General features: G+C 44.7%; 1 protein-coding gene across 2 annotated transcripts in view; it reads right to left on the bottom strand.

Moving 5' to 3' along the window:
* The window catches only part of CCDC81 (coiled-coil domain containing 81), a 377,879-nt gene that overhangs the window by 327,244 nt on the left and 33,204 nt on the right, over window positions 1-17,431 (bottom strand). For both annotated transcript variants that reach the window (XM_029602264.1, XM_029602265.1), the window contains one exon: window positions 3,145-3,401. In XM_029602264.1, the coding sequence (XP_029458124.1) occupies window positions 3,145-3,401 (257 nt within the window). The remainder of the gene's footprint in view (window positions 1-3,144; window positions 3,402-17,431) is intronic.

The following is a 17,431-nucleotide window of genomic DNA, read 5'->3' as shown; positions in this document are numbered from 1 at the left end:
GAAATTTTCATAACTTTGAGAGTACTTTTAAGGAAAATTCTAACTGTAGAAAAAGCAGGTGTGCAAGTAACCATGCATGTACTTTTACACTGAAAACTGGTGCAGAATCCACAGATAAAAAGAACATATGATCTTTGTTCCAATGCAGACAGTTCAAAAATTGCCCATATATGTAATTGCTACATCCCTATACAAACAAAAATGACTTTCTTATGGCTACCATATTTAAAAAACCTATTCTATTCTTCTCACTCCACTCAGCATTAATACATAAATTGCCCAATCCTAATTTTCAAATGCTACTGTTCCTACCTTTGCAATATGCCTATACTAGTTCTTTTAACTCTTTAAAACCAAGAGTATTGCTGAGTAATGCAGCCTCGTTGAACCTATGTGTTAGCTAGGAGCAGCAGCAGGGGCAGACTTGTAGCGATAAGGAATGGGAATCAGTTAGGGGTTGCAATATTATCAGGGAAGACCTTAACAATCTGCTTACATATTATTGTAAGTAGATTGTAAACTGTAGCACTTTGATGTCATCTGTTCCACCACCCAGCTATTCTTTTTTTTTTTTTTATAACTTTTGTATCTGTTTCTTCATTTGTTCATAACTGATTCAGGGGCATTCCCTAGATCTGGATGACATTTGGTAAGAGAGATGGAATCTAAATAAGAATCTTTCCTACCAAACATCAGCCAGATTTATCCACGGAGAGCGTATCTGATACATACAACAGATGGAAAATTTGGCTAGTGCCCACATTTTCAAAATAGTTTTCCATCCCTGTTAAAAAAAAAATGTATTAAAAAAAAAGATTCTCTGCTAAAGCACTCTTGAGATCCCCCTTTACTTTCTTTTATAAATATTTGCTTTGGAGATGATAGGATTTATGACATTAAAACAGACCTTTTCGTACTAGAAAACCAATAATCCTGCTATTCAGGCTATTATTTCCTCACTATGTATATTTATACTCAATAATCAAACAAATGAGGAATATCAAACTTCTCACTTTACTTTAAATTTTCCATTTAGAACCCAGGGAATTAGTATCAGAATATACTGTGCTCAATCCTTTTGGCTCTTGCCCTTACAGGGCTGCAACCATATTCATGGTGGAACAGCACTTTGTTTTTAACCTTATTTACTAGTTCCCATTGGCAAAATCTTTTTATTATTATTTTAAAATTGCATATTACTTTACTAAATCACTTATCTTTAAAATATTCCATGCAAACTCCGTCACCTCCTCTCGTAACTCCGAGTCCCAATGTGCTTATTGATATTAATTCAATATCTTTGTTTTTTAGCAATTTTTGTTTTTGTAGCAATTAAAAACTCTTCAACCTCCCAACATTGCAATGTTTCGGCGGCTCATGTCGCCTGCTTCACGGGATTCTTCCTAACAATTGGAAACAAAACACACTTAGTCACACTCTTCCCCTCAACGCGTTACAATATATTCAACATTATTAAATGACAACTTAGCAAAAACGGGACTCACTTATTTCATCGGCCACTCCTGGCTCCACCCTGCAGCACAAAAACAAAACGGCGTCTCTTCATTCAGAATTTTTCTTCCTGATGTTCCGTTTTTAACCAACCCACCTGTCTCAGGTTTACACCAATCAAATAACTCGCTTAGCCTCTAAACCAATCAGAACCCTCGCTACATGTAGACTGACCAGTCAACTTCTTTATTCAGGCCAGCTGGAAATGTAATTTGTAGTTTAAAAATCCATTTCTGTTCTCTCTGCATTAACTTTAAATTTAAATTACCTCCTTGTTCACTCTCTCGTAGAACTTCCAGCCCTGTGCATTTCATATCGCTAAACACATGGCCTGCTCCAGACAATGTTGCACCATCGGGGCTTCTTGCCTCATATATTTCAGAGCACTTTTATGCTCTATGAACCGGGTCTTTAAACTCCTCACAGTTTTCCCGATATACACTAATTCACATTGCTAAGTTGTCTTTTAATAATGTTGAATATATTGTAATGCGTTGAGGGGAAGAGTGTGACTAAGTGTGTTTTGTTTCCAATTGTTAGGAAGAATCCCCTGAAGCAGGTGACATGAGCCGCCGAAACATTACAATGTTGGGAGGTTGAAGAGTTTTTAATTGCTACAAAAACAAAAATTGCTAAAAAAACAAAGATATTGAATTATTATCAATAAGCACATTGGGACTCGGAGTTACGAGAGAAGGTGACGGAGTTTGCACCGAATATTTTAAAGATAAGTGATTTAGTAAAGTAATATGCAATTTTAAAATAATAATAAAAAGATTTTGCCAATGGGAACTAGTAAATAAGGTTAAAAACAAAGTGCTGTTCCACCATGAATATGGTTGCAGCACTGTAAGGGCAACAGCCAAAAGGATTGAGCACAGTATATTCTGATACTAATTCCCTGGGTTCTAAATGGAAAATTTAAAGTAAAGTGAGAAGTTTGATATTCCTCATTTGTTTGATTATTGATTATTAAAACAGACCTGCCAGTTCATTAGCCGTAAGAAAAATACTTTATTTCTGAATTAACAGAAATTATTTTCTTTTAGTTTACTCCCATTTTCATATCACATTATTTCCTGGCATTCACAATGGCATCTTCTAAGCTACATCAGCAACAGCTGGGCACCACTGGGAAACTTCCAATCTCTATGCAATCATCTGGCCTCCCTCGTCTGTGTGCATCCCCTCTACTATGGTTGAACTTTGATGGCTCCAGTGAGAAGCAGCCACCTTGAACTCATGTCAAATATACCATGCTGCCATTGAACAATAAGAACAGTTTTTATTGTTTTAGATTTATTACACATAAAGACCCTGATTCATTAAATACTTTTCCCATTGATATAGAATAGGAAAAAAGCTTTACTGAATCAGGCCCTAAGTTATCTACAATTGTGATGCCTAAACCACTAATGGGAAACCTGGATACAAATTTTTATGTCTTATCTATAAGACAGTTTTAAGAGGGGCGAAGGAAAAATAACACCACTATTATTGTTACCCAAATTATAGTGGTGTAAACTGATAAATAGAGATACAATGACTTGCCTAGACTCACAAGAAAATTAGAGCTCTCCTGACCCATTGATCATTAGCCAAGAAAAAACGGAGGTAAAATTTTATACTTACATTTGAAAGAGCTTGCACCAAATTACCACTTCCATCCATTGAGTTAAGGAACTCTTTGTAAAATTTCATTTTTACTTTGCAGTCTCTGAAAATGAGCAGTCCAATTCCCTTGAAATTGAATTCCACAGACTTTTTAGTAGCAATGGACTGTGATAAAACTTGAAGGGTCTCTCGTACACATCCTTCCACTATGTCCCTGTCAAACATGCACCACAGGGACAGTGCTACGTAATTGAGCTGCACAATAGGGATATCACCTAGAAACAAAATTGAGAAAAGTGGATTTGCACAGTACAGACTACTGACCTCTTACTAATGTATTCCTTGTAGAAGCTAACAAACACATTTAAGGGCAAGAACTGGACTGAAATAATGATTTACTTTATTATGATGCTATATATGAATTATTTATTGATATATTTACTGCATTGTTATGAACCACTTCAGGCTTTGAGAAAGGTAGTAAATACATATAATATAATACACAATCATGTTACTTGTATACACAATTGTAAAGCTGGACAGGACACCAAAGAAAGAAGAGTATCCACAATGAATAACCAAGAGTCAAAAGCAAGTTAAATCAATATTTCATGTGTACTCCCAAGAAAGACCATTGAGAAAGGTCCTTAAGAAAAGGGATACAATATTCAGATATCTCTCTTCATTGAGACCATTGTCAACCTCCTGAAATACAAGTATATACCTAACTTGCTTTTGACTCATTTGTTCATTCATTATAATGAGTATCTCTTTATATCTTCCCTAGGGCAATTTTTCCATATGTGTTAATTTTGCACATACCTTGACAGGAGTGAACCACACTCATAAGCCAGGGTATGTTGACTATGATCTCAATCGCTCAAATTCACTGCTAATGTCCTTAATACTTGCATTGTTCCAAAGAGAGCTTCCCTCTCAAGTTCACAAGATGTTATGGGGTAGATTTTCAAATAGCGCGAATTGGCCTACTTTTGCTGGCGCATCAGGCGCAAACAAAAGTAAGCTGGATTTTAGTAGATACACGCGGAGCCGCGCGTATCTGCTAAAAACCTGGATCGGCGCACAAGGCTATTGATTTTGTATAGCCGGCGCGTGCCGAGCCGCGCTGCCTACCCCCATTCCCTCCGAGGCCGCTCCAAAATCGGAGCGGCCTCAGAGGGAATCCTCTAACGCCCTCCCCTCACCTTCCCCTCCCTTCCTCTACCTAACCCACCCGCCCGGCCCTGTCTAAACCCCCCCTTACCTTTCTCTGGGGATTTACGCCTCCCGGAGGGAGAAGTAAATCCCCGCGCGCCAGCGGGCCTGTTGTGCGCCGGGACGCGACCTGGGGGTGGGTACGGAGGGCGCGGCCACGCCCCCGGGCCGCCCCGGGCCGTAGCCACGCCCCCATACCCGCCCCCAAAACGCTGCCGACACGCCCCTAAACGCCGCGATGACCGGGCCCGCCCCCCGACACGCCCCCCTCGGAGAACCCCCGGGACTTACGCGAGTCCCGGGGCTCTGCGCGCGCCGGTAGGCCTATGTAAAATAGGCTCACCGGCGCGCAGGGCCCTGCTCGCCTAAATCCGCCCGGTTTTGGGCGGATTTAGGCGAGCAGAGCTCTGAAAATCCGCCCCTATATGCACAAGCAACATGTTTAGATGCACCTGGAAATTATTTTTAATCAGGCCAGAGGCATCCCATAAAATTGGGACTTTTTCTGTATTTTTCTGCTACATTTTCTTGGTCTCTGATTACATCATTTAATACTTGAAGATTTTCTCTCTCTTCATACAGTCCACAGAATAGTTGCTTGGTACTGACATTTCTAGCAGCAATGGTCTTCTTTCTACTTTACCACTATATCCAGTTTACTTGTATTAAGCTTTTTATATGTTGGGAAGGGGTTATTCCAGGTGATCACAACTTCTTGATTCTCTACAGGTTTCTCAGAGTAATGTTTCCAATGCTCCTCTAATAAAGTGATGTTATAGAGCGTGCCACCTTATTACGCCTTTTTGTATACAGGCCTTCCGACATTAATACTTGACATCCAGCAACAAGGTGTGTAATTGTTTCTAGTTCTGTTTTACACAATTTGCATTTATCTGTTTTACCACTGTTTTCTTTGCTGGCTATAAACCAACTTGTCCGTAATCCACTATTCTGTGCTGCAATTATAAATTTCTCATCTTCAGGTCTAAGTTCACTTCTCCTTAACCATTTCTGAGTTCGATCTTAATCAACATGGGGTTTCTGTAGAAACTCTCTATTTCCCATGATATTGTGTTTTTGCCAATTGATTTTCCTTGGTCAGATTCTTTAAAGAGATTTTTTCTCTTGTTTTCCAAAGTCTGTTGCCTCTTTCCCGAAAAGTACTGGGAAATTCTCACTCATTCCTTTACTTGCTAAAACGATTGTCCAAGCTTACAGATGGAGTCTAATTTTAGCCATTTACTTTTGTACTTCAATACTTTTTGAATATTAGGATTTGTTAGGTATGCTTGAAGGCCTATAACTGCGGTTCTATATGTATAATCTATTTCTATAAGGCTTACACTGACTTCAGCTCTTGAAATATACAATATTAGCACATGCTGATTCTTACAGATTACATGATGTGCATGAAGAAATTTTCTTATTGTTATATCCCACTGTTTTAAGGTCTTTAACAGGCTCTTCTACTATTCCAAAACTATAGGAACGTGCAGGAATTTCAAGCTGATGGATAGCTTGTATCTTATTTGGTGGTGTTAAAACACTTTTCATAATCTATTTCATTCTTATATAGAATTCATTACTGGTCTTTTCTCTCAGTAGTTTGTGCTGAATTAGTGCACCTTCATCCACCCTTAGATATTTGTATACGCCTTCCTGTTCAAATTCATTTATGCTAGAATCCTCTGTCAGAGAGATGTTTTCAGTGTTACTTAATTTTCCTTTATGGAAAGTTGACATAGCACATTTGTCCAGGCCACATGTCATCCTGATATCATCTGAGAAATTCTTCACTACTCTGAGCTGTTCTGCTAAATGATGATCATAGAAATTATAAAGCTTCAAGTCATCTACAAACAGAAGGTGCGATGCATGTGCATCATTATCTCTGGAATTATGGTGAAATCCATAGCTGAAAGAGTTAATAAGTTTCTCGGAGGGTTCAGTCTCAGGCAAACAGGGTCATTCATCAAAATGCGTCATGGTGTTAACGCATGCGATAAACGCATTAACACGTGTTAATGCCATAACGCATACGATAATAACAATAGCGCATGGCATGAATACAAATTTTTAGAAGGGGTGGGATGAGGGAGGAGTTTGGGTGGGATTTATGAAAATGAAGGGCAATATCACACCGTGCGATAGCATAACGCATGCTATTGCATGGTTTTAACACCGGAAATAACTATACTTTTCTTCCTGGTGTTAAGCTGTGTGATATGCTCAAAATGGCCGTAATGCAATTTGTGATAAATTTTTTTTTTTTTTAATTTTTCAGCATTTTACAACCAAAAATGTCATAGGCAGTCACTGAATTATGGAAACATAAAGAAAAACTTAATTACAAATTATTACATCCATTTAGAGACTCTCTAGAATCCATATTTCAATACACTTTCTACAGGTAAAAGAAAGGCATTTGTATTTTAATATAGGAGCGAACACAAGATATTGAAGAATATAAAATTCTTACTACAAAGAACTTTAGGGACACAACAACATCCTTCTCTAGCTCTCAACCTATCTCTACATTTTGGGGGTGGGAGTTTTGGTAAGTCTTGGGGGGAGTCAGGAGGGTGGGGGTTGTAGTTAAGTTTTAGCTGGGAAACGAATAAGAATGAACGCATGAGCGTATCGGGGGCCCCCCTTGCTGAATGCAATGGATCTGCCCCCTCCCCCGACGAATACCGAATGCAATGTATGCGGTCCCTCTGCACATCCTTAACTCTTAGTCCACCACACAAGGGCACAGCAGAGAGTGTAGAGAGCGGTATTGATCTGCTGTTATTTATCTTTCAATATAAGCTATTGTATTTTTTATGCATTTTAATTGTTATTTTTGTTATGATGTAAGTTTCTGTGGATCCAATTAATTGGATGAATGTGGATGAATGAATTACAACTTACTAATATTTGATAAACTGGGTATGTGAAGATCGTGGACTTGAGTTGAAAATCCTTAGAATACCCGTGTTCTGAATTAATATAGCAAATGTTGCTTACCTGATGTAACAGGTGTTCTCACAGGACAGCAAGATGTTAGTCCTCACAAATGGGTGACATCGAGGATGGAGCCCAACCACGGAAAACTTCTGTCAAAGTTTCAGGAACTTTGACTGGCCCCTACTGGGCATGCCCAGCACGGCAGTAACCCTGCAGCCAGCAGGGGTCTCCCTTCAGTCTTGTTTCAAAGCTACAGGCAGTGCCGAAAAATAAAATAAAAACGAACCCAACACCGCGGGGTGGCGGGCGGGTTTCGTGAGGACTAACATCCTGCTGTCCTGTAAGAACACCTGTTACATCAGGTAAGCAACATTTGCTTTCTCACAGGACAAGCAGGATGGTTGTCCTCACAAATGGGTGAGTACCGAGCTGAGGATGTCCTGACTTGCACCAAATGCACCCGGTGGCGTGCAACAGGCACAACAACTGGGGTGGAATTTGGGGAAGGGCATCCGCACCCCACCGGGAAGGTGGAAGGGTGTTGGTACATCATGTTGGAAAAAGGTTACGCAAGACAGATTGGCCGAAGATGGAATCCTGTCTTCCGGCTTTGTCCAAACAATAGTGGGCTGCAAATGTATGGAGTGAACTCCAGGTGGCAGCCTTGCAGATGTCAGGAAGCGGCACCGATCGAAGGTGTGCTACTGAAGTCGCCATGGCCCTCACAGAGTGTGCTTTGACACGGTCTTGGAAAGGAATGCCAGCTTGCTGATAGTAAAAGGAAATGCAGTCCGCCAACCAGGAGGAAAGAGCCTGCTTACCCACAGGTTGTCCCAACTTGTTAGGATGGAAAGAGACGAATAATTGAGTGCTCTTCCTGTGAGAAACTGTACGGTCTAGGTAAAAGGCCAGAGCCCGTTTACAGTCTAGGACAGGGGTCAGGAACCTTTTTGGCTGAGAGAGCCATAAACGCCACATATTTTAAAATGTAATTCCATGAGAGCCATACAATATGTTTAAAACTAAATACAAGTAAATGTGTGCATTTTATGTAAGATCACACTTTTAAAGTACAATAAGTCTCTGAAAATATTACACCAGGCCTTAAGACACCAATACATCTCCTATTAGGAAAACGGACCAAGTCAGGCTGCTATAGAGTCCTACACAGAAACTACACGCCAGCAGAAAACCTCACCTGAATCACGTGCTGTCCCTCACCTAACATAGAATAAAGAGACCAAAACGCATAACAAGAAGCATGCAGACAAAAACTGAATTGGAAACTGCAACAAGCCAGAGTCTCTGTATGCAGTGTAACAAAGGAAAAAAGAAACATCACACATCCTTATAAAACAAATCAAGAAATATAAAATCATCAGCAGTAAAACTGTACTAACAAAAAGAACATATTTCGAAACAGCTGATGAGTGGAATATCCAATAATTAAAAACTCATATAAAACATTTCCAGATACCAACAAAATATTTCAAAATAGCAGACACAAAGATCCAGTAATGAAAAATAATAAGGATACAAAAATTTTTTTGCTCTGCATACCTGGGAACGTTTGATATCCAGGTGTCCTGAGATTGTTCTGAATTAGCAGGAGGTGGGGTGGTTTGCTTGGAACTTTCTCCTCTCTCAGTCACATACCAGCGCTCTCTCTCACACTGGCTCTCAATGACACACCTATACACACATGCTCTCAGTCACTCACATATACAAATGTTTTTTCTCTCTCACTTATATAGGCTCTTAATTACACATTTACACACATGCTGTCTATCTTTTCACGCTTACACACACACAGGCTTTCAATCACATAAATACATGCTGTCTTTTTCTCTCACACACAGACTCTCATTCACATGCTTACAAACATGTCCTCTCTTTCTCTCATTTACACACAGGCTCTCAATCACATACTCACATGCTCCCTCACCTAAATCAGCTCTCAATCACACACAGACACACATGGTCTCTCTCTCTCATTTAAACACAGGCTCTCAATCACATACTCACATGCTCCCGCACCTAAATCAGCTCTCAATCACACAGACACACATGGTCTCTCTCTCTCATTTAAACACAGGCTCTCAATCACATACTCACATGCTCCATCACCTAAACCAGCTGTCAATCAGACACAGACACACATGATCTCTCTCTTACTTATACACACAGGCTCTTAATCATACATACACATGATCTCTCTCACACACAAAGGATCTCAATCATACACACATACTCTTTCAAACAAACAGGTTTTCAATTACAAACTTACACATACAGGTTCCCAATGGTAAACTTACATTCATGCTCTCTCTCTCACAGGCAGGATCTCAATCACAGACATACTCTCTTTCACATATACAGGCTCTCAATCATTCACATACATGCAATCTCTCACTCACACACACAGGATCTCAAACACACATGCTTGCTCGCTCATTCACTCTCTCTCTCCCCCCCCCCCCCCGGGAACTCGCGGCAGCAGCAGCCACCTCCCAACGCTAACCTCCTTCATTTTCAGCCCTCGCGGAGGCGAAGGCGGAGTCCCATCGGCCGCGGTTGAAGATTTTCATTTTCCTCCGAGCCGCGCTGCAGTCTTCTTCCCGCACAGGCACCCGATGCTCTCCACTTCCTCTTCCGGGCCGCGGGAAGAAGAGAGCACCGGCGTGCTCTCTTCTTCCCGCGGCCCGGAAGAGGAAGTGGAGAGCATCGGGTGCCTGCGCGGGAAGACCCGCGCAGGCACCCGATGACTCCAGCGCTGGCACCCGGCTGACACCCGATGACTCCCGCGCAGGCACCCGGATGACTCCAGTCGGCGTGCTCTCTTCTCCTCCCCCCCGCGGCCCGGAAGAGGAAGTGGTGAGCATCGGGTGCCTGCGCGGAAGAAGAGACCACGCTAGTGTGGTCTCTTCTTCCCGCGCAGGCACCCGATGCTCTCCACTTCCTCTTCCGGGCCGCGGGGGGGGGGGGGGGGAGAAGAGAGCACGCCGGTGCCGCGGACTCCAGCTGTCCTGCCGCGTTCCGCCCGGGCTGACAGCATTTTAAGCCCGGGCGGCGGAGGACCGGGGAGCAGCTGGGTCAGCGGGGAACCGCGAAGTATGGCGACACGTGTCTGCGAGCCAGATGCAGCCCTCAAAAGAGCCATATCTGGCTCGCGAGCCATGGGTTCCCGACCCCTGGTCTAGGGTATGCAGAGTCTGTTCCCCGGAGTTGGAGTGGGGCCTGGGAAAAAAGATAGGTAGTATGATGGATTGATTGATGTGAAACTCCGAAACTACCTTAGGTAAAAATTTGGGGTGAGTGCGGAGTACCGCCCGGTCCTGCAGGAGTTTAGTGTAAGGCGGATAGGTGACTAGGGCCTGTAATTCACTAACCCTGCGAGCGGAAGTGATAGCCAAAAGGAATAACACTTTCCATGTGAGATATTTTAGGTCACAGGAGTGGAGAGGTTCGAAAGGTGGCTTCAGAAGGCGACCAAGAACCAGATTAAGGTCCCAAGATGGGGCCGGAGGACGTAAAGGTGGCTTCAAATGGAGCAAGCCTTTAAGAAAGCGTGTTACAAGGGGTTGTACTGAAATAGGAACACCCCCTATACCTTTATGGAAGGCGGCTACCGCACTGACATGCATTCTTATGGAAGAGGTCTTTAGGCCTGATTCCGATAGATGCCATAAATAGTCCAAGAATCTAGAGATTGGACAGGAAAGGGGATCAAGGGCCTGAGAAGTGCACCATGATGTGTACCTTTTCCATTTGTAGGAGTACGATTTTCTTGTGGAAGGCTTTCGTGAAGCTATCAGGACACGAGAAACTGAATCTGAAAGGTTAAATGGCTGAAGGACTAACCTTTCAACATCCATGCCGTCAGGGACAAGGCTTGGAGGTTGGGATGGAGGAGGCATCCGTCGTTTTGAGTGAGCAGATGCGGGTCCTTTCCCAGAGGAATGTGCCTGCGGATGGAGAGATCCTGGAGTATGGGAAACCACACTTGGCAGGGCCAGTGCGGAGCTATCAGGATCATAGTTCCCTTGTCCTGACGCAGCTTCACGAGAGTCTTTGACACAAGAGGAAGTGGAGGGAATGCATAGAGCAGACCGGTTGTCCACTTGAGGGAGAATGCATCTCTCGGTCGAGAGTACTGGCTCCGAATGAGAGAGCAATAATTGTCCACTTTGTGGTTCTGAGGGGACGCAAAGAGGTCTATGTGGGGAGAACCCCACTTGTGAAACAGAGAGGTCGCTACCAGAGGATTGAGTGACCACTCGTGTGGGTGGAAGACACGGCTTAGGTGGTCTGCCAATACATTGTCTACTCCCGGCAGGTAGGTGGCCCTGAGGTACATGGAGTGGGAGAGGGCTTCTGCCCAAATCTGCGCAGCTTCCTGACACAACAGGAAGGAGCCTGTGCCTCCCTGCTTGTTTATGTACCACATGGCCACCTGGTTGTCTGTCTGAATTAAAATTGCATGGTTTGACAGGCAAGTTTGAAAAGTCCTGAGAGCATAGCGAATGGCTCGCAGCTCCAGGAAATTGATCTGGTGTTTGGCTTCCTCTAGTGACCAGAGTCCTTGAGTTTGTAGATTGTTTACATGGGCTCCCCAACCGATGTTGGAAGCGTCGGTGGTGAGGACGAATTGGGGATCTGGTGGAAGAAAAGGCAAGCCCTGTAGGAGGTTGCACTGATTCGCCCACCAGGCAAGAGATAGACGGAGCGTGTTTGTGATGTGAACAATGGAGGACAGAGGCTGAACAGCTTGGGTCCATTGTGATCGTAGAGTACATTGTGTGACTCTCATGGCCAGACGAGCCATGGGAGTCACATGAACTGAGGAAGCCATGTGTCCCAGTAGAACAAGGAATTGGCGAGCTGTTGCTGTGTGTTGAGACTGCAGCTGGCAAGCTAGGGACACAAGGGTTTGAGCTCGTTGATGAGGAAGGAAGGCTTTTGCCTGTAAGGTGTCCAAGTCTGCCCCAATGAAGGATAAGATTTGAGATGGGACTAAGTAGGATTTCTCGTAATTGACAAGAAACCCTAGAGATAGCAAAGTTTGAATGGTTAGGGTCAGGGAGGACCGAGCAATCTGCTGGGTTGGGGTCCTGACTAACCAATCGTCCAGGTAGGGGTAGACGTGGACACCTTCCTTCCTGAGGAATGCTGCAACCACCACGAGGCATTTGGTGAAGACCTGTGGTGCGGATGCCAGGCCGAAAGGTAGCACTCGATATTGGTAGTGATTTCGGCCTACTAGAAAACGCAGGTATTTGCGATGAGATTGCGTGATTGCAATGTGGGTATATGCGTCTTTCAGGTCCAGAGAGCATAGCCAATCCCCTCTCTGCAGCAGAGGGAGAAGCGAGCCCAGGGTTACCATCTTGAATTTCTCCTTGCAAAGGTACTTGTTGAGGGCCCGGAGGTCGAGGATCGGACGAAGTCCCCCTGACTTTTTTGGGATCAGGAAGTACCTGGAATAGAACCCCAGTCCTTGTTGTAAGGGAGGAACGGGTTCTATAGCGTTTGACTGTAGGAGAAGAGAAACTTCCTGCTCTAAAAGAACAGAATGATCTGTGTGACTCCACGCCTGTAGAGGTGGGGAGTCGGAAGGAAGAGTCAGGAAGTTGAGATGGTAACCCTGTGCAATTATTGCTATCACCCACTGATCGGTGGTGATGTAATGCCACCTTTCCAGAAAGTGGCACAGACGACCTCCCACTGGAATGGCTGGAAGAGGGGGTTGGCAAGTGCTCTCTAGGCAAAAGTCAAAAACCAGCAGCAGGGCCAGGTTGTGGAGCTGCTGCAGGCTTTGGTTTACGAGTCTGGCGAGGTTGAGTCTTATGATAAGATCTCGCTGGCCTAGCCTTAGCTGATGGGGGATAATACTTTCGTTGCCTGAAGAAAGACTTTTTAGAGTCTTTCCTAGATGGCTGTTTAGGAGGCAAGTCAGGAGGGATAGATGAGAGCTGTTTTAGTGTCTCATGATGATCCTTTAGTTCAGCAACGATTTGCTGAATCTGCTCACCAAACAGATTATCCCCTAGACAGGGTAAGTCAGAAAGTCTGTCTTGAACCTCTGGTCGTAGGTCAGATGATTTAAGCCAAGCCCAGCGTCTGGCGGAGATGGATGTAGCAGAAAGTCTAGTGGAAGCATCAAAGACGTCATAAGCGGTTCTTATTTCGTGCTTCCCAGCTTCAAATCCCTTATTTAGGAGGGACTGGAGCTGCGGCTGGAACTATTCTGGCAAAGCATCTGAGTACTCCTGCATCTGCTTTAGAATGACCCTATTGTATTGAGTCATATATAGCTGATAGGAAGCTATTCTAGAAATCAGCATAGCTCCTTGGTACACTTTCCATCCTATACTATCGAGGAATTTATTTTCCTTGGTAGGAGGTATGGAAGAATGTGGTTTTAAGCGTTTAGCTTTCTTTTGGGCTGATTCTACCACAACAGAGTGATGATCTAATTGTGGTTTTTGAAAGCCTGGTGCTGACTGTACAAGATAGGTAGAGTCAGCTTTCTTGTTTACTGGAGGGACAGATCCAGGAGATTCCCAATTCTTTTTCAAAAGGTCTAGAAAAACCTGATGAATGGGAATAGAGGTTAAGATTTTTGGGGCATCCAGGAATTGGAGCAATTCCATCATCTGGTGCCTGTCATCTTGTTCAGATTGAAGTTGAAAAGGGACTAATTCTGACATTTCCTTCACGAAGTTTATGAAAGAGAGGTCCTCAGGGGGAGAACGCTTTCTACTCTCTGTTGGAGAGGGTGGTGAAGGCAAATCATCGGTGTCAGTAGAGGTATCATCACCCCAAGTGTCATAAGGATCACGAGGAGGCTGAATACCTGAAGGCCCCGGTTGAGGCTCCGAGAAACCAGAGGGAATCACCGGGGGTATCGAGGAAAACCTCGATGGAATCGGTGCCGGTGTCGGCATCGAAGGAATCGGTGTCGGCATCGGTATTCTCGGTGGAGCTGATGTGCGTATCGCCCCCGAGGAATGTATCGCTGGCGAGGGACGACAAGGCATCGATGGAACTACCCCCGAAGGGGGAATTCGATACTGTGTTTCTCCACCCGATGACCTCGGTGACCCGGGTAGTACCGGTGGAAGGGCTTTAGCAAGCGCTTCCATCCGGGCGAGCAGCGGTGCTAGCGCTGCTGGAATTGGGTCGGTGACTGGTTCCACCGTCGGTGCCGGAGTCGGTGCCGAAGGAGGCTGGAACCGTAGCATCGCCTTGTCGATGGCCTCCTGGACCAGCCGGTCCAGTTCTGCCCGGAGACCTGGGGTAACAAGACCCGGCTCGAAGGGAGAGGGAGGCTGAGGCTGAGCCGGAGGGACCACCGTCACCGGTGGAATCGTGGCTCCCAAACCCCGAGGGGGTGAGGGTTGCCTCAGTGTCTGCGAGACAGGAGTGGACGTGCCGCTTCTGCTCTAGACTTTTTTGGCGGTGGCTCGGCCGGTGCGGAGGTCGATGACGTCGATTCCTCGACTGGCCGAGCCTTATGACATCGATGGCGATGTTTCTCCTTCCGATCCCCTCGAGCATCGGGGAAAGGGACGGGAGTCGATGCCCGTGAAGACATCGATGGCGGACGGTCACCGGAGGGCTGTCGATGATGATGAGACCTCGACGGTGCCGGTTCCGATGACGTTGATGCAATCGATGGTGTTGGGGTGCGAGCATGGAAGAGGAGCCCCATCTTCTCCATCCTGGCTTTGTGACCTTTTGGTGTCATTAGGGCGCATTTGGTGCAAGTCAGGACATCATGCTCACTTCCTAAACACAAAATACAGACTCTGTGCGGGTCTGTGATTGACATAGTTCGGGTACAGTCCGGACATCGACGGAACCCCGACACCATTGCCATGGGCCAAAAAATTTAGCCGCGGGACTGTCGACTGCCAACAGGCCTCGAGGGCCAAACTCGACGTAAGTCGACCAAACGACGGCAAAAACTCACTGAAGTTCCGCGGACCGAAAATTTGAAGAAGGGAGACCCCTGAGGGGCAAATTTTCTTCGGAATAACGAATTCCAAATTCCTGTCAGGAACGTGGTTAAGAGCTCTTCTACCGCGTGGCTACTGCTGCGCGGAAAAAAGAAGACTGAAGGGAGACCCCTGCTGGCTGCAGGGTTACTGCCGTGCTGGGCATGCCCAGTGGTTGGGCTCCATCCTCGATGTCACCCATTTGTGAGGACAACCATCCTGCTTGTCCTGTGAGAAATAATATATCTCATAATACCTATAGTTTGAATTAAGGAATAATGCAAAAAATTGGTGCAATATATGTTGGGAGGGTTTTTAATTAATTAATTAATTGGATGAATGTGGATGAATGAATGGTTTGGTTGTATTTTAAATAATGGGGTATTTATGTGGGAAATTGAGGGTTAAGTAGGGTGTCCACACGTTGTTTAAAAAGATTTGTTAAAAAAGACTGCTTCAAAAACAATGTTTAAATTACTGTAATTTTCGCTCCTTAAGACGCACCTGACCATAAGACGCACCTAGGATTCAGAGGGGGAAAATTTAAAAAAAAATAAATTTTGTGCTAAACCGGCTCTGTTCCAGGGCGTCTGTGCATCTTATGGAGCAAATTAGGGGAGTGCATAGCTTTTTTTTTTTTTCTCCCCATTTTGTTTTCAGGTCTAGAGAGGGCCATTTCGGTCCACTCCCCAGATCAGAAAACTTTTCTTTCTCTGGGAACCCCTCCCCCCCAAAAAAAACCCCCATCCCAACCCTTTAAATTAATTAACAACCCCCCACCCTCCTGACCCACCTCCAAGACCTGCCAAATTAATTTACTACAACCCCCCACCCTCCTGACCCCCCCCCCCAAGACCTGCCAAAAGTCCCTGGTGGTCCAGCGGGGGTCCAAGAGCGGTCCGGGAGCGATCTCCTGGGCTTGGGCCATCGGCTGCCAGTAAACAAAATGGCACCGATGGCCCTTTGCCCTCACTATGTTACTGAGGCCGATCAATGGCAGCGGTCAGCCCTTTGCCCTTACTATGTCACAGGGACTACCGCTGCCATTGGTCGGTCCCAGTGACATAGTAAGGGCAAAGGGCCATCGGCGCCATTTTGATTACTGGCGGCCGACAGCCCAAGCCCAGGAGATCGCTCCCGGACCGTTCCTGGACCCCCCCTGGACCACCAGGGACTTTTGGCAGGTCTTGGGGGGGTCAGGAGGGTGGGGGCTTGTAGTAAATTAAGTTGGCAGGTCTTGGGGGAGTCAGGAGGGTGGGGGGGGTTTTGTTAGATTTTTAGTTTTTTTTTTATATTCGCTCCATAAGACGCACATACATTTTCCCCCCACTTTTGGGGGGAAAAAAGTGTGTCTTATGGAGCGAAAAATACGGTACTAAATTCTGTGATAATATGTTAATTTCTGATAATTATATGTACAATAAAATTATATATATAAAAAAAATTTTAAATTTGTGAAGATAGTTAATTATATACTTGTTAAATTTGATGCAGTGTAATATGGTATATTGTTAATTGGTGTCCTTATGGTGCTATATTGCTGTATATATATATAAACATAGAAATGATGGCAGAAAAAGACCAAATGATTCATCCAGTCTACCCAGCAAGTCCACGATAGCATCTGCCATGCCTTATCAGTTGCTTATCAGTTTCCCAGATTGTAAAAGTCAGGGCCCTCGATGGTTGCTGTTTGAATCCAGTTCCCCATTATGCCTTGCCGTTGAAGCAGAGAGCAATGTTGCAGTTGCATCAAAGTATCAGGCTTATTGGTTAATGGTAGTACCGCCACATCAGCAAGTTACCTCATACTTGTTTCCCCAGACTGTAAAGGTCAGGGGCCTCGTTGGTTGCTGTTCAAATCCAATTCTCCTTTTCCTCGCCATTGAAGCAGAGAGCCATGATGGAGTTGCATCAAGAGAATAAAAGCTTATTGGTTAAGGGTAGTAACCGCCAGTTACCCCCATGCATTCTTTTCTTCATTTCCATCCTCTAGCCTTTAGGGATAAACAGTGTTTATCCCATGCCCCCTTTGAATTCTTTCACAGTTTTCATCTTCACCACCTCCTCTGGAAGGGCATTCCAGGCATCCATCTCTCTGTGAAGAAATACTTCCTGACATTGGTTCTGAGTCATCCTCC

This window comes from Rhinatrema bivittatum, chromosome 5, assembly GCF_901001135.1.
Source record: "Rhinatrema bivittatum chromosome 5, aRhiBiv1.1, whole genome shotgun sequence".
Lineage (NCBI taxonomy): Eukaryota > Metazoa > Chordata > Amphibia > Gymnophiona > Rhinatrematidae > Rhinatrema > Rhinatrema bivittatum.
This window is presented reverse-complemented; position numbering and strand designations above follow the sequence as displayed.